This window comes from Stenella coeruleoalba (genome assembly GCF_951394435.1).
Source record: "Stenella coeruleoalba genome assembly, chromosome: 2".
Lineage (NCBI taxonomy): Eukaryota > Metazoa > Chordata > Mammalia > Artiodactyla > Delphinidae > Stenella > Stenella coeruleoalba.
In genome coordinates, this window is record NC_137147.1 from 107,611,755 (window position 1) to 107,630,001 (window position 18,247).

The window sequence follows — 18,247 nt, forward strand, 5'->3', positions numbered from 1 at the left end:
CACCCTTCCCCGCCATGGAAAATCCACGTATAATGTGTAGTTGGCCCCCGTATCTGAGGTTCCACATCCACATATTCAACCAACCTTGGATAGTGCAGTATTTACTAGTCATAGAAATCTGTGTATAAGTGGACGCAAGCAGGTCAAACCCATCAACTGTATAAGAGAAGAAAGCTATTAAAAGCGGTTACTCACCAACCGCTGCTAAAAAGTCTCTCTGTGCAGACATCTCAAATCCATCGCTAACCTCCTCACAATAGCCAGAAATAAAAGTGTGCTAGTGCCTCCTGCTCTCCCAACTACCACCCACTTCCACACCTGCTTCAGGCTGTCCATTTGGAACTTCTTGCCACTCTTTCCTGCCCTTGACATTCTTTTAGGTGTGATTCACAGGAAGTGAATGACTGGGGTGAGGCACTGAGAGTGAATCTCTGTGTGATCCGCTCTGAATCCTGTAACCCACACCCCAAAGACAGCCCAGGGCACTGAGCCCAGCAGGGTTGCTCCTGGACTCAGAGAGGCAGCCAAGGTGACCATACCCAAGGCCACCAAAACCCGAATGCAAATAAGTCACCTGCCTTTGTAAGGATGCCACTGAATAATCAAAGTACATTTATTTCTGAATTCCTAGTCAGGATTGTGAAAGAGAAATAGTAACTCTTAGGTGATAGAAACAGTAGTAAAATACAGTACACAGGAAGGTCATTTGAATGATAACAAGACAAAAGGTACAACAGCAAATGAAAATAGCAACTTTAAATACAAAGTGAAGCAGTTTAATAAGAAATTTTGTTAATCAGAAAAATACATGTCCCCTGTCTTTATTACATACTGTACAAAATAAAATATTGCACCTTTAAGTCATATAATAAATATATACAAAGAGTATTGTACAAATGATCTCTCTTTTAATTTAAAAAGCCTTCAACAATCAAGTGTGATTGATGATGAACAACTCACAGGCTGGTGTGTCCTCGTCACGTTCCCGCACCCATTCCCAACCACCAAACCCTCCACGTACAGTAGTGCTCATCCCAGTGTCGGTGAGGCTGCAGTTAGAACAAGAGACCTGGTGCTCAGGATGTGGCAGAGACTCAGCAAGCTTGTCCACAGACAAATCCAAAGCCAGAACACACTGCTCACTTATGAGTGACCAGGGACTAGGGCCAGCACACCTGCTTCAGGTAACTTTGCTGCCGACAGCCTATAGGCAACATGCGCACAGGCAGCTGGGACCCCGAATAAAGAAGTATGACCACTTATTTGGGGTTGTGTGCCATCCAAAGCCATAACTGCTAGTATGTAAGGTAAGAGCCCCCTAACCAAATCAGCTTTAGAACTTACAATTAAATACTAGTTCCCAACTCCTTCCGCAGCAACATCTTCTCCAAACTTTACCTCCACCCTGACGCCGTCACTAATGCCAGCATTGGCACGATCCAAACCCAAACCAATTCTGACCTAACCCTAATCCATAAAGCCAACTCTAGCCTTAACAATAAGTGAACCTCCATTTCTCTCACCTAACCCAAGGCTAAAACTAAAATGAACCCTAAACTTAGTCACCAAATCCTAACTCTTAACTTCTCATCCTAACTGTACCTTCCAGCCTAATGCTAATTCGCTTTGGATTTACTGACAAATCAGTTCAAATTAAAAGTTATTTACTGTAAACAGCTCTTTTCAGCTATCATGTTTCATAGTTAGATTACTTTCTCATAATTTTTCCAAAATAAAAATCCTTAGGAATACTATCTTATGCATAAATTCGGTCTAACAAGGCTTTGGTTTTTCTGTTTGTGTGCAAGAGAATAGTGCTGAGAAAAATCTCATACACAGCTCTTAAAAGAACGCTTTGAATATACTTCAAAATCAGTAGAAGAGATTAACTTTCCATCTCCTTTAATTTCCAAGATGCCTCATTTGGTCACAGATCGATTTCCGTAGTTGCAAAAATGGCAGCAATGTTTACGCAGTGTTCTCTAAGAGCAAGGAAAAGATGCCATTCCTCCAGGATGTCTGGATCAGTCAGGGTCACAAGCCTGTCCAGAGTGATTGTCTCCTTTTCACAGACTAAACGTAAGGGTCCATAAAAATGCCATTGGAGCCAACATCTTAACAACTACTGGCCAGAGCTTCTAAAATGTAAATGCCTTATAAACCTGTTGCAACCCTAAAACTGAGAGAAGTCATCAGTTGCCGTGTTTCTCAAGCCTTCAGGATGTCGTACTCTCTACTAGTCTATAAATCACAGGAAGAGGCAGCTCGTGACAATGCACAGGTGATCTTGGTGATTTCCTGATTAGAAGGACAGGACGAGGTCCCACGTGCAATGGTGTGCCTGCTACAGTATTTTATGTTAGTCCTGGAACATATCATTTAAAAGAGTTGGAATTAAAAACCGGCCATGGGGAAATGACAGTCCCAAATTTTAACAGTGGTGATTTGCATCGACTTCTGTCTGATTGTAGAATCTAGAGGGTTTTTTTGTAAAGAAATACGTGTCTTTGTGCCGGCTACATGGGGAAGAGAGCTTTTACATTTTGCTTCATCTTCCCAGTGGCATTAGGACCCCCTAGAAGTTTTATCCTTCTTTACACGACTGACAGCACCTTTGTTTGTAGAGGTCTAGCGAACACAAATTAAGATGCTTTACAAACGTACAGTAGTGAGTTGTGTCTGTGCAGCCTCCTGCAGAAAAAAAAAAATATATATATATATATATATCCATTTAACACATAGCTCATTAGAGACCTAGTTTAAAAGGAAGTACATGATTTTATGAAAAGCAGAAACTGAGATTACAGGGGGAAGCAAAGAAGCTAGGCTTGGGTTAGGGCCACTGCTTGGCACTGGAGTCAGAAGTGCCCTGGACTCACTTCTTAGCTAGGCCATGTGGCTTCTCGATGCCCTCAGGGGACGTCACAGCCCTTCAGGCCACCTGCTCCTCCCAGTGCTGACAGCAGCACTAGCTTCTGGGGTGTCATGAACCCCAGGGAAAACTTATCAAAGCAATGGACCTCTCCCTAGAAAAATATATATGATTACATTTCCCACATAACTTCAGGGCATTTACACACCTGCCCAATCCCATCCAAGGAAGCCTTGTCTGAGGGGCTGAAACTCCAAGGCAGAAAGAGGCTGTGGAGAGGCTCGCAGTGCTTGTTAGAAGGCCACCGACCACCCTACTCAGTCAACTATTTTCTTCTCTAAAGGACACCAAGTTGCACCCACATCAAAGCAGCTAATCTCCTGATGTCCCAAGATACCACATCCGTTCAGAATGGCCCTGCGGACGAGACCCTGACAAGGTTGGCTCCATGCGGTCCGGTTTGCACAAGGCTTCGGGGTGGTTGCAATACCTGAGAGGGGTACGTACTATCACAGGAAGGCCCCAGGCAGTGCCGCCAGGAAGAGGGTTTCTTTCCCGGCTCACAGCGTCTCTCAGCCACCGTCTTGCAGCTCCTCGTGTGGACACAGTCCACCTTCCTAGACTGGAAGCCCTGACCACAGGCTGACGTACAGGGCCTCCAAGGGCCTGCGTGCCAACATGTGTCACAAGCCCGCGACGAGCAGTTCCTCCAAAAGGTGGGTCTGAAATGAGAAAAACAAACAAAAAGGTGGACAATGGGAGAAAGTGGGGTGTCACTTCTTGCTGGGATCAAGCCTTTTACTGTACTGTACTTTCAGTATAGCAAAGGCTTGACAATTACGACCTTATTCAACAGGAAACTCATCTGCATTGTTCCTGGCTGACTAAGCAAAGTGGTGGAGGAATCACAACCTCAATAGAGGCAAGCAAACCATGTGTTTCCGTGAACCTCTGGCACCACATCAAGGCACGCACCTCAAAAGACACACTCTCCTGATGAGCTGGAGCAGATCGATTTAAGGAAGAGAAGAAAGACACATTTGTTAACAAACTGTAAGCTCCGTTTATATAAGCACTTGAAATATATTCTGGTATGAGTATGAATTTGTTTGTGAGCAACCTTCTCTGCTAAGAGGAGTGCTCTAGTTTACATTTAGGACACACTATATAACTCATAGTGAGAGCTAAAAAAGACCTTTTGGGAAGAGGGATCTCTTTCTAGCCTCCTTACTCTTTAAAACAGAATAGAAAGTTAATGCCCTCTGTTTTGTTGTTGTCAAAAAGGGTCCACTGTACGTGTATATTTATTTGACAACCATGTGCCAGAGAATTTTCCAAATACTTTACATAGATTGACTCCTTTAATCCTCACAACTACCCTACACAGTAGCTACTTAATTTTTTTAATTGAAGTATCGTTGATTTACAATATTATATTAGCTTCAGGTGTACAACATAGTGATTCAATATTTTTATACTTTATACTCCATTTAAAGTTATTATAAAATACTGACTATATTCCCTGTGCTGTGCATTACACCCTTGTACCTTATTTATTTTATACCAACTGGTTGACACCTCTCAGTCTCTTAGCCCTGTCTTGCCCATCCTCCATGCCTTTCCCCCGCTGGGTAACCACTAGTTTGTCTCTGTATCTATGAGTCTGTTTCTGTTCTAGTCATTCGTTTTATTTTTTAGATTCCACATATAAGTGACAGCATATGTATGATATTTGTCTTTCTCTGTCTGACTTTCTTCCCTAAGCATATATACACTCCAGGTCTATCCATGTTGTTGCAAATGGCAAAATCTCATTCTTTATGGCTGAGTAATATTTCACTGTATATGTACCACATCTCCTTTATCCATTCATCTGTTGATGGCTACTTAAGTTGTTTCCATATCTTTCCATATCTATTATGGAAAGATATGGAAAGCCGCTCCGTGGCATGTGGGATCTTCCCGGACCGGGGCACGAACCCATGTCCCCTGCATCGGCAGGTGGACTCTCAACCACTGTGCCACCGGGGAAGCCCAATCTTTTTGAATTTGTGTTTTCATTTTCTTCAGGTTTATACCCAGGAGTGGAATTGCTATATCATCTGGTAGTTCTCTTTTTACCTTTTTAAGGAATCTCTATACTGTTTTCCATAGCGGCCGCACTAACTGACATTCCCACTAACAGTGTACAAGTGTTCCCTTTTCCCATCCTCAGCAGCATTTATTATTTGTTGTCTTTTTGACAACAGATATTCTGACAGGTGTGAGGTGATATTTCATTCTGGTTTTGATATGCATTTCCCTGATGATTAGTGATGTTCAGCACCTTTTCATGTGCCTGTTGAATGCCCTCTGATTTTTGAACAGATATTTACCCTGGAGGGTGAGCCACCTTAGCGGACCCACTTTGGGGTATCTGCTCTTGTTCCCTCGGGCAGGGTTCCTGGAACTGATGTACTTGTACCACATGAGAATGTCTCCCCATTCCCTAAGATGACTGGAAGAGGGCCCTAACCTGAGCTGGTTCAATCACTGTCTTTCTCCCAGGAACTTGGAAGTTGCTGGAACAAGACATATAAACCTGAAGGCTGGAGTAGTGGTGGCCATACTCTGCCACATGGGCCAGAGAAGTAGAATAAAATAACATTCAGAAAGAACAAAGAATGAAGCAGAAACACACAGAGCTGCAGAGCTGAGAGGAGAAATTACTCCTCATTTCTTGGTTACAGTCCTTCCTGAGGTCTCACAGCATTATCCCTTTGGATCGAGACATTTTTGTGTTCCTATAAAAGGCTCCCTATCAGCGCACATAATCCATACGGAGTGTTGAAACACCACTGGAAATGTAATAAGGTGGAGAAAATTCTGATCACCTGAACTTCTCTAAGAGACTATTACACATACTTGGAAGCAATACTTTGATTAGCCAGTAGGGGGAGACTCTATCAAAGGGTTTACTTAATACTGTCCCATCAAACTGTTTATAAGATTTGTAAGAGGAAAAGGGATGAGGGTGTCCTGTTAACTGCAGGGTTTTTGTTTTCTCCAGTGGGTATGAAGCTTAGGGGGCCAAAAGTTGAGTTGCTTTGGACAAGAGGGCAGAGACTGAGTACTCTTCAGCCATCCCCTATGCAGAGATCAGCTTTTCTACTGAAAACAGTTGAACAAATATTCCAAGGATGCTCAAAGAAGACATTTTAGAAGATAGCAAATTTTTCTGAGAATGGTGGTCCTATCTTAATAAGAACTCTCCCACCCTCTTTGTATAACTCATTCCAAGTTGACTTTTGTTGTTTCCAGCCCAAAGGACCTTAACTAATACAGCCTCTTTTTCTGCTTTGTTAGAAGACAGGGCCAGTGGGAAGTCAGAAGAAACTATTTAGCTTCCTAAATATGAAAGGTGAGGGGGGCGCAGGGAGCTAGAGACCAAGGCAGATGCTGAAACCCAAGAGGCTGGTCATTGAGGACCCAGTAAAAGAATGCAAGATCGGTCCGGCAGAGAGCATCACTTCCTTCCGGGCAGGGATGGGACTGGGGATGGGGATGCCTGAGCTAGGGGGACACAGTCTGGGCACCAACACTGTGCACACAATTGGAACTCGTGTTTTTCTATGCAAAACATGAAAGTAGAAATGGCAGCAGAAATCATAACAGTAACCCTGTTTCTACTAGTCTGTCTTAATTTCTCATTCCTATTCAGTCCAGCTCTGCTCCTACCTCAAATAACCCGTTTCATCATCAGCCAGATGGAACTACTGATTCTGTAGGGCAGTAGATTTCAAGTCTGGCTTACTATCAGAGGTATGTAGGCAGCTTTAAAAAGACATAGATTAGGAAAGAATTAAAACAAAAGACAAACAAACGAACAAAAGAGATACAGATTGGCAGGTTCCACTCCTCCTCAAGATTCTAATTCATTAAGTCCCAGTTGAGGCCCAAGAATCTTTAAAGAAACTTCCCAGGGAATTCTGACTCATGGCTGAGGTTAGGAATTACCTCTTTGGGGAACAAACTCTCTGGGTCCTCCAGCACGTCCTCAGATCCCTGTGTTGTCTTCTTGCCATAATGTGGGCTAGTTTACCCTGATAATTCTCACTCCCTTTATAACTCTTTTCAGTGGAAGCCACACCTCCCAAACCCTTCCCAGGGCCAATAATAGAGGCTAGCAGATGACCTGCTCACCACTGATTCTCTACCAGTGGCCACTAACAATGTTACTCCTTGTAACACACCCTCTAATATTTACTGAGGCTGTACTATGGCAACTGGGGGTCTCCAGCCCACCCACTGTAAAGTGAGATCTAGTACCTCACCTACCTTCAGCGAGCTCACAGGAAGCATGCCCAGTCAGCAGAAGAGGTCTGTGGGGGGAAATGAGGCCAGAAAACTGCAAAAGAGACCCAGAGAAGCTCTCTAAAGTAACCTAGTCCTTCTTCCATAAACCACCAGATATTTGGGGAAAACTAACAGCATGAAAGAAAAGTACTAGGACACTAGTACTAAAAGCTGAACAGCCAACCCTGGAGGAAGCAAAAACAATAGAGAAAATGAAAGGCAACTTTACTCTTTTCCCCCTTCAGGTCTAGGAATTTTTCTTCTATTACTTCTTTTATGCCTACCCTTTCAGTTCATTTCCATATCTCTTTCTCTAAAACCCCACTTAATCAGATATCCTCGTGATAGATCCTTCTATGCCTTTTATCCTTTCTATTCTATTTTTTGCTTCTTGTTTTGGTTGGAAAGTTCATGGCGTATCCGAGGGACTGAAAGAAGGACAGTGGCTGGAAGAGTGAGACAGACTGAGGTCTCGAATGAGGGTGTGCAGGGAAGTAGGACTTGACCGTGCAATATTTTATAGGGCACATTGTGGATTTTAGTCAACCTTTTCCCTAAGAGCAAGTGAAGCCTCTAAAGTGATGTTAATCTAGCAGGGAGACGGGGTGTGGTGGTGGTATGATCAGATTTGCATTTTGGAAAAGATTACTCTGGCTGCAGTGGGGAGACTGGGTTGGAAAGGAGCATGGATGGATGGAGGGAGACCAGTTGGATGGCTTGGCCAGGGGTGATGGTGGTAAAGATGGAAAAAGGTGGATGGGTTGGAGAAAAAATACAAAGAGCCAAAAGTCATGTAAAAAGTAACCAGAAAAGTACAAATTACAATAAGATATTTCATCCATCAGATTGGCAAAATTTTTAAAATATTGAAAAACCTATATAAAGTTGATGAAAAGGGGGACTCTCATATACTGTTGGTGTAGACATTTTGATGGTTATTTAGTAGTGTCCAAATGAGCATGTCTGTCAATTCAAGTCCATGTCTAAAATGTATCCCATAAGAATATTACCCTTTGTGCATAAAGATGTTCCGGATGTTTACCGCAGCATTTGTTTGTAATAGCAAAAAAATTGGAAACAATCAAATGTCCATTAGAAATGGAGTGAGGTAACATTAAGTACAACCATTCAAAAGAATAAAGTGACTCATGTACTTGGATGGGAAATAGCTCTATAATGTATTGATAAGCAGAAAAAACAAGTTTCAGAAAAATATATCCAGTATGTTATAAAGAAAGCTCAAACCACGTAGGTGTTTGTAATATAAATATATCTTTGAGCATGCAAAGTAAAACATCTGGGATGATACCTATCAATCTGTGTGTGGTCTCCATCTTCCGAACAAAATTGGAAACTGGGTTTTCTGTTGAGAATAAGGGCAGCTGTTCCAGACATTTTCCATTTGAGGAGAATGGTTCTGGCTGGAATTGTTTTGGGAATAGGAAATGCAGCTGACCCTACATTGCCAAACCTTACTAAAGGCTCAAAATAGAAACAGAGCCAGTTGTCAAGGTCATCTCATTTTCTCCAGCAAGACTCAGGATGTGGAGGAGGAAGGAAGAGCCATAGAGTGAGCATCTTCTATGACCAAGGCTGCTTAAGTGCTTCACACTAAACCAAACAATCAAAGCTTCCCCCAAACAAGATAACCTACAGACTAGGAGAAAATATTTGCAAATGATGCGACCGACAAGGGCTTGATTTCCAAGATAAAGTAAGAGCTCACACAGCTCAATAACAACAAAAAAAACCCCAGAAAACCCTATCCAAAAATGGGCAGAAGACCTAAACAGACGTTTGTCCAAAGAAGAAATACAGATAGCCAATAGGCACATGAAAAGATGCTCAACATCGCTAATTATTAGAGAAATGCAAATCAAAACTATAATGAGGTACCACCTCACACCAGTCAGGATGGCCATCATTAAAACGTCTACAAATACTAAATGCTGGAGAGGGTGCAGAGAAAAGGGAACCCTCTTACCCTGTTCATGGGAGTGTAAGGTGGTGCAGCCATTGTGGAAGACAGTACGGAGGTTCCTTAGAAAACTAAAAATAGAATTACCATGTGATCCAGCAATCCTACTCGCAGGCATATATGCGGAGAAAACTATAATTCAAAAAGATACATGCATCCAATAGCCAAGACAATGGAAACAACCTAAGTGTCCACTGACAGATGAATGGATAAAGAAGATGTGGTACCTATATACAATGGAATACTACACAGCCATAAAAAGAATGAAATCATGCCATTTGCAGCAACATGGATGCAACAAGAGATTATCATACTAAGTGAAGTAAGTCAGAAAGAGAAAGACAAATACCATACGATATCACTTATGTGTGGAATCTAAAATATGACACAGGGCTTCCCTAGTGGCGCAGTGGTTGAGAGTCCGCCTGCCGATGCAGGGGACACGGGTTCGTGCCCCGGTCCAGGAAGATCCCACATTGCGGAGTGGCTGGGCCCGTGAGCCATGGCCGCTGAGCCTGCGTGTCCGGAGCCTGTGCTCCGCAACGGGAGAGGCCACAACAGTGAGAGGGCCGTGTACCGCCAAAAAATAAAATAAGATAAAGTAAAATAAAATACGACACAAATGAACCTGTCTTTCAAACAGAAACAGAATCACGGACATAAGAGAATAGGCTGGTGGTTGCCAAGGGGGAGGAGGTTGAGGGAGGGATGGAGTGGAAGGCTGTTGTGAGCAGATGTAAGTTTTTATATATAATGGATAGACAGTAAGGTCCTACTGTATAGCACAGAGAACTATATTCAATATTCTATGATAAGCCATAATGGAAAAGACTATTTAAAAAAAAGAATGTCTATATGTGTATAACTGAATCACTTTGCTGTACAGCAGAAATTAACACAACATTGTAAATCAACTCTACTTCAATTAAAAAAAAAAAACCTAGCATAATTTCGCACCGACAATAATACCCCATTGTGCAGACTAGGAGGTTAGGTAGTCCAAGGTTACACAAGAAGAGAGTGGTAGAACTCCAAATTTCCCCATTAGTGTGCCCTCTTGGCTTTCTCCTCACTTTCTGTGGCTGGAGCACGCTCCTCTGGGGTGGTGGAGTCGCCAGACGGAAGGGGTCTGGGTGACCTCTGAGTGACCTCAGGGAACAAAGTTCTTCTACCCCTAAATCATCTATCAGCTCAGACTTTTATAAAAGAGGGAAGCATTTTTTTTCTTGTGTAAGCCCCTTAACAAGATAAAAGTTAATTTTATTCTCTGCTAAAGTAAATTTTATTCTCTGCTAATAACGTTGGATGTTATTCTGTGCCAACGTCCTAATCAAACAGTTTCTAAACAAAGGAATAATGTAGTTCATAGAAAACACTAGGTTACAGATTTAATCTGTAAGCCTAAATGACATATTATTAGGCTTCATCAACTTTGTATATAGAGGGAAAAATACCTGTCTATTCTCAATGCTACTTTTTCCTTTGTCTTTGGGGTGTCTCTGTATGTTGAACATCCAAATAATTTGTGATGATAAATAGTACATGTTAATGAGTATTTTGGTATAATACATACTATTGAGGATGGCACCATGAGAAATCATAATTTAGTAGGAACTGTCCATTATGAGAGGTGGTATAGAGGACAGATGATGCCACTTTCAGGCGGTCATAGTCACTACTGAGGTGGCAGAGGTTGTGTGCTGCCCTAGGGCGGGGCCGGTACCTCCTGTCATCACAGCCGGACTCAGAACGGTTGGGGTGTTGACAAATTATATGATGCTGCTGCCGCATCCTCACAGCGCGACCCAGGCAACGTCCAGGACACTGGAACAAAAGCACAATGCAGTATAAACAACACTGGGAGCTCATGCATGCTGGGGTTCCAAAACCATGTGCTGCGGCGGCATTGCTAAGGACTAGCTACAGGGGATCAGCTGTACCCGAGGGAAGTTAGGGAGGATGTAAGCCCAGCTCTAAGGACCAGACAGCCCTCCTTTAGAGCCAGAAGTTTCCTTTCCTCTTTTCCCCCAGAAACTTAGACCACCTCTGGGCAGAAGGGGAAAGGACAGGGCCAATCTGTAATTGACCAGGCTTAGGTTCAGAAATGACTATGCTTAAAACCATAAGCCATGGGCAAGTTTGGGTTTTCCTGCTCAGAGCAAAAATGAAGGCTATGTGTTGAGGTGAGTTTAATTACAGAAAAAAATATTTTGACATGCAGTTCTTAAATTTTTCTGTACTCATAACACCTATTAATTTTTCTTGTAATTTGTTTTATGCTTGAAAAGGTCTTTCCCATCCTGGTAGTTCTAGTCCAGTTTAATTACTTTTACACTGAGCACTTTAATCAAGTCAGAATTTATTCTGATGTACGCCGTGAGTTTGGGCTCTCATTTTACTTGTTTTTCTTACATTAGTTGACCAATTTCCCTCATACAATCTTTTTTTTTTCCTAACAACAATATTGTGATATAATTCACATACTGTACAAGTCACTGTTTAACGTATACAATTTAATGGTTTTTAGAGTTGTGCAACCATCACCACAATCAATTTTAAGACATTATCACCATCCCCAAAAGAAACCCTGTACCCTTTAGCATCTACTCCCAATTCCTCCCATGGCCTCTCCCCCTCAGGCCTAGACAACTGTTCAGCTACATTTTTCTCTAGAGATTTACCTATTGTAGACACTTCATATAAATAGAATCATACAATATGTGGTCTTTTGTGTCTGCCTTCCCTCCCTGACCATAATGTCTTTAAGGTTCATCACCTTGTAATACATATTAGTTTATTCTTTTTAATGGCCAGATGATATTCCATTATACAAATACACCACATTTATTTATCTGTCAGTTATTTCTAATTTTTGGAGTTTTATTATGGGTTTGACTTGAGTTATTCTCACTCTTTGGTTCTTATTAATAATGCTGCTATGAACATTCATGTACAGGTTTTTCTGTGAACCTGTTTTCATTTCTCTTTGGTACATACCTAGGAGTAGAATTACTGGGTCATATGGTAACCCATACATTTAACCTTTTGAAGAACTGTCAGACTGTTTTCCAAAGTGGCTAGACCATTTTTCATTCCCGCTTGCGAAGTATTAAGGTTCCAATTTCTCCATGTCCTCATCAACACTTACTACTATCTCTCTTTGTGATTAGCATTTCCCTAATGACTAATGATGCTAAGTTTCTTTTCCTGTTCTTATTGGCCGTTTGTAAGTCTTTATTGGAGAAATGTCTATTCAGATCCTTTTCAATATTTTAATTAGTTTATTTGTGTTTTTATTATTGAGTTTGAGTGTTCTTTATATATTTTAGAAACAAGTTCCCTTTCACATATATGATTTTAAAATACTTTCTCCCACTCTGTGGGCTGTCCACTTTCTTGATCATGTCCTTCGTAACAAAAAAAGTTTTTAATTTTGATGTGGTACAATTTATTTTTGTTGTTGTTGTGGCTTATGTTTTGGTGTCATATCTAAGAAACCATCTCCTAATCCAAAGCATGAAGATTTATGGCTAAATTTTCTTCCAGGAGCTTTATTGTTTTAGCTCTTAAGTTTAGGTCTCTGATAAATTTTGACTTAATTTTTTGTATATTGTAGGCTAGGAATTCAAGTTCTTTCTTTTGTATGTGGCTATTCAGTTGTCCTGCACCGTTTGTTGAGGAGATTATTCTTTCCCCATTGAATGGTCTTGTCACCTTTGCAGAAAATCAGTTGACATAGATACATGGATTTATCTCCAGACTTTCAACTCTCTTTCATCAGTCTATGTGTCTATGCTATGCGAGTACCACACTCTCATGATTATTACAGTTTTGTAGTAAGTTTTGAAACTGAGAAGTCTGAGCCCTCCAACTTTGTTCTTTTTCTAGATTGTTCTGGCTATTCTGGGTCCTTTATATTTCCATATGAATTTTAGGATCAGCTTGTCAATTTCTGCAAAGAAGCTGGGGTTTTGAAAGGGATTGTGTTGACTCTGTAGATCAACTTGGGGAGTGCTGTCATCTGAATAACATTAAGTCTTTTGATACATAAATATAGGATGTCTTTTCATTTATTTAGATCTTCTTTAATGTCTGGGGAAAAAAAACTTTCTGTAGTTTTATACTATTTTTTTTTGAACTATTCTTCCCTCTATGATGAGCTGCCTTTGAACTTTAAACTCATTTTACATGGGTCTGTTTCTGTACTCTAATTATATTCCGTGACTCACATCTATTCCTCTACTAATGCTGCACTATTTTACTACAAGAGCTTTGCGGCACACTTTGACATCAGATAAGGAAAGTCTTTCTACACCTCTAGTAATTTGCTTTTCTAAAAATTTCTTGTCCTCACTCATTCTCCCATATGAATGTCAAAACTATCGTAAGTTCCGAAAAAAGAATTCTACTGTAATCTGAATTGGAATTACATTACATATTTCAGTTCATTTAAAGGAATGGACTGTTCAACTTTTCTGTTATGTGTTTCAACAGTGTGTTACATTTTTCTTTATAGGTTCTGTGATGGTTAATTTTATGTGTCATTTCTCACCCATACCTGATCAGGTGAAATTTAATGAGGCTTTGGACTTGGAATCGGTGTTGGAATGGGTTAAGACCTCTGGGGATATTGAGATGGGGTGAGTGTATTTTGCACATGAGAAGGACGTGAATTTTGGGGGGACCAAAGGGCATAATGTTATGGACCCATTTGTATCTCCTCAAAATTTATATATTGAAACTCTAGCCACCAATGTGACTGCATTTGGAGATAGGGTCTCTAAGGAGGTTAGAGGTTAAATGAGGCCATAAGGGTGGGGCCTTAATCTGACAGGAATAGTGTCCTTATAAGAAGAGGAAGAGACACCAGAACTCTGTGTGTGTGTGCACAGAGAAGAGACCATGTGAGGATGTAGTTAGAAGGTGGCTGTCCACAAGCCAGAAAGAGAAGTCTGACCAAAACCAACCCCGACAGCAGCTTGATTTTGGACTTCTAGCCTCTAGAACTGGGAAAACATAAATTTCTGCTGTTTAAGGCACCCAATCTGTGGTTTTCTCTTATGGTGCCCTGCAGACCAAGACAGGGTCTACTACACATTTCTTAAGCATTTTTTCCCAGGTATTTTTTATTATAACAGCATTCAAGGTGGTATTTGGAATACCGGTTCTGAGACTTCTGTGCACATATTACTAGTGTTCCTCTGCTCCTTTTCTTGAAGCCTGCTCTTGTCCCTATTGCCTCAAATCCATCTATCCAACATGAAGGTCCTCCCACGCTGGGCAGCCTGAGAGTATGTCCTCATCCACTCCCTCTGGCCACAGCCAGAAAAAGCAAGAGGTGGCTGGGAGAATCAGGAACTTGATATTAAAACACCTTTGTTGCAAGCTTCCCAGCAAGAGGCATCATAATAAAGTGAGCCCATCTGAACCCCATGGATGACCGAGGCAGGAAGGTCAGGCCGCCACGCTCCCTGGGTCCCAGTCCAGTGGAAGATGAGTGTGTTCTCTGCACGGCCTTCATAAGCATCGTATCCAAGACCCTGGCCAGCTCAGAGGATGGTCCGGAGCAGCCCAGGCGACCGAAAGAGAGGCCACCGTGGCTGCAGATCCGCCCCTCAATCCCCACCTGGGTGAAACTTCAGAGACTGGACTGTCATTCCTGGGGCACGTCTCCCCTCCCCCACTCTTCTGTCTTCCGTGTTGGTGGGGGAGGGGGATAGTTCTTGTTCGAAGAAATCCTTGGTTCTTCCAATTCTAGTTAATAAACTTGATGCTCCAGAAAGATGTATCACACTCTGCTTTGCATCATCCCTGCACAGAACTGGGGCTGTGCATTTTCCAGTTAGACAAGTGTGTAGCCATGTAGTGCTTGGAGTTAATCAGAACAACTAAAGGGGAAAATGACCTAAGAGAATTAGCACAATGACTCCCAGCAGCAACAACTGCTGCACTGCAGGGCAGAAATGCAGGAAGTGTGAAGTACCTTCCTGCACTAACATTACCGAACATTTTCAGAAGGGCCGAGGGGAACTTTTGGTCCCTGCAGCCTGTGTTAATTACAACAGAGAGGCCCATGAAAGGATAAGAAGGTCCCGTGAACCAGCCTGTGCGTGGTGTGGTAAGGTCCCTGTGCAGCTGAGTTTCATGACTGTCACGCAGCAGTTGGGCTCTCCTCTTCCCCCGTGCGGAGGGGCCCTGATGCATGGGTTTATTTTATTTTTTTTGATGTATACCATTTTAAAAGTCTTTACTGAATTTGTTACAATATTCCTTCTGTTTTATGTTTTGGTTCTTTAGCCGCGAAGCACGTGGGATCTTGGTCCCCGACAAGGGATCCAACCTGCACCCCCTGCACTGGAAGGCAAAATCTTAACCACTGGACCACCAGGGAAGTCTCTTTTTTAATTTTTTTTGATGCATGGGTTTCACCACAGGGAGTGTATGATTATAGTAAATGATCATACTTTCAAAACACTAGATTTGTCAGCATTACCTGGTTCCCTGGTTCAATAAGCCCTGGAACACACGGGTGACTGGAGCAGGGGCTTCTTCCCAGAGGCCTCTCTCTGGGGGCACATGCTCTCGGAGGCATCACCTGTACAGTCCCATTGGCTCTTGTCCGCTTACAGGTCACTTGCCGACTGCGGAATCCTTCACCGCAAGACACAGAGCACTCTGACCATGTGCCCGTGAACCACCTAAGAACAAAAACTACAGGAGCTTAGTAAGGACTGGTAGGACAGATCCAACAGGGAGTGCCTTCCAAAGGAAAAATTGATCCTAAGATGATGACTGTTTCAGGGCCCTCACACGTCTCTCTGGAAATGGGCAGCAGCACAGATAACTCCCAGCCATATGCTCAGATTTTCTTTTACTCAGAGAAGCAACAGAATCACCACGTAGAGACAAGCAACATAGGGGTGGGATAGAGCCGTCTTCAAGTATGTAAGGAGCCGTGACTTGTGTGGCTTCATAGAGTACAGCTAGGGCAAAATTAGGTGGAAACTTCAAAAAGGTGGATTTCAACTCACTGAAAGCAAAGGGAATATTACTGGATATTACTAAATCACCTATGTGCTCTTTGTGCTCTGAGACATTCGCATGTTTTCTAATGTAATTGTCATCTTGTTCCCATTCTTGCAATGAGGACAGCGATGTCCACAAGGTTAAATAGCTATGGTCCCATAACTAACATGCCAAGAAAGCTGGGACTGCTTCTAGATTTATCTGACCCTAAAGTTCATAATGATTATAGAAGACTGAACTTGGAAGTGGACACCTTGGAGATATTGGGTGCTCTGTCACTCAAGATGTTTGAGCTGCCACCAGGATACTGAAGAGTAGGGGTTCCTAACCTGAGCCCCATTGTTCTGCCAGGGAACCATGGACTTGGATGGGAAAAGGATTACATCTTTATTGCCACTAAGCTCTAACGGCAATTGTATTGCCTTCAATTGTAAAAATGTAGGCAACAACATCTAGTAGTAATAGCAATACCTGTGATTTTGTTAGCAGTAGAAACCATAGCTGCTTTCACATGACATGAAAATTGTGGCAGGCATCCAAAACAGCAGTTATATTCATCACCATTTCAGAATCAATTGTACTAGTAGATCCTGTTATTTAGTGTGTTGAGAGAAGCAAATTTCCTATTACATCACACATTTGAAACTACTTCAGTAACTATATTTCAATATAATTAATTGGATTCCTCTGTAGTCAAGTATATTTTATTTTTATAGATTTAAAACCCTTGATTGAGAAGGGAGCCATAGGCTTCTCTAGACTACGGAGGGATCCGTGGCACTGAAATGTGAAGGACCCCTGATGTAGAGGGATCTACGGTTAGATGATCTCTACTGTTTCTTCTAGGTATGAAAGTGTATGACAGTTTTTTCTAGGAGTGGCTAAAGGCTTGAGAGTACTTAATAAATAAGGATAAATTTCCCAATGTGAATTCTCATTGTGAGAATCAACAATTGATATAAACCAGTTTTCTTGGATCAAATTCCTCCTAGTTATTCTAGCATCAGTTTGCTGCTTCCTGAGGGACAGATGACTCTTGCACAAGCTCTTCCTTTGAAGGATAGGAAGAGCTCATGCAAGAGTCAAGGTGCCTATGGCACTGCAAGAGAGGTCAAGGTGCCCATGGTATCCACGGCTCTTCTAATAACGTGTTCCGAGGCACCTCTTTTGTTTCACGGTGTGACCATGCCTCCCACTTCTCCTCCAAGGCACAGATCATGGATCCGGGGTGGGCATTTGCACAGAGCAGTGAGCTGTACAACATTATGTACACCTCCGATTCCTCCTCAGTAAAATGAGGTTGATTAATAGTGTCTGCCTCACAGGTTTGTGCTCAGTAAGTACTACTACTGTTTGGTTTTTGTCTTGGTTTTTTTTTTGTTTGTTTTTACTGTGAATTTTGGCATTGTGAACAAAAATATTGCCTGCCATGTCAGTAAACAAAGGATGTTGCAGCCATCAAGCCATCACATTACAGCTGCCCTGACGGTGCACCACCCCGAGGAGACTCAGGATGAGAAAGCACAGGACACTGGCCCCAGATAGTGGAGGTGCACATCAAAGGAATGATTTCGGTAAGCCCAGACTCTTGCATCTTCCCATACAGACAAAGGCGCTAAATTCCTTAACTTGAGATAGCTGGTTTTCTTTAATTAACAGTAATATTTTGATGTTCCAACTACCTGGTCTTTTGTTGCAAAAACTCCTATGTATCTTGGTTCCCCACTCCCCACCTTGCCACTTCAGAACAGTTTCTCAGCATTATCTGCGATGCTATGTCCCAAGCCTGAAGTCCTCAGAATGTCCATCGAATAAAACATACCTCTCGACTTTTAGGTTGTGCATTATTTTCAGTCGATGGCATCATTGGTCAATTATCTGCTAGGGACTATGCTATTCAATCATTCATTCATTTTTTTAACAAATATTTTTAGAGAGTGTACAATGGGGCGATCACTGTGCTGAGTGCTGGGGATAACTCGTTAAACACACCAGCTGTGGATTTGGGTCTCATAGAACCGATGGTCCAGTATGTG

The 18,247-nt window shown here is 42.1% G+C and overlaps 1 protein-coding gene across 1 annotated transcript in view; it reads right to left on the reverse strand.

Annotated features, from left to right (window-relative positions):
• Positions 1 to 606: 606 nt before the first annotated feature.
• The window catches only part of ADAMTSL3 (ADAMTS like 3), a 526,198-nt gene continuing 508,557 nt past the window's right edge, over positions 607 to 18,247 (reverse strand). Inside the window, 4 exon segments of the mRNA XM_079912635.1 lie at positions 607 to 2,691; positions 3,380 to 3,594; positions 10,909 to 11,009; positions 15,679 to 15,883. Of these exon segments, the coding sequence (XP_079768761.1) occupies positions 2,585 to 2,691; positions 3,380 to 3,594; positions 10,909 to 11,009; positions 15,679 to 15,883 (628 nt within the window). The 3' untranslated portion in view covers positions 607 to 2,584.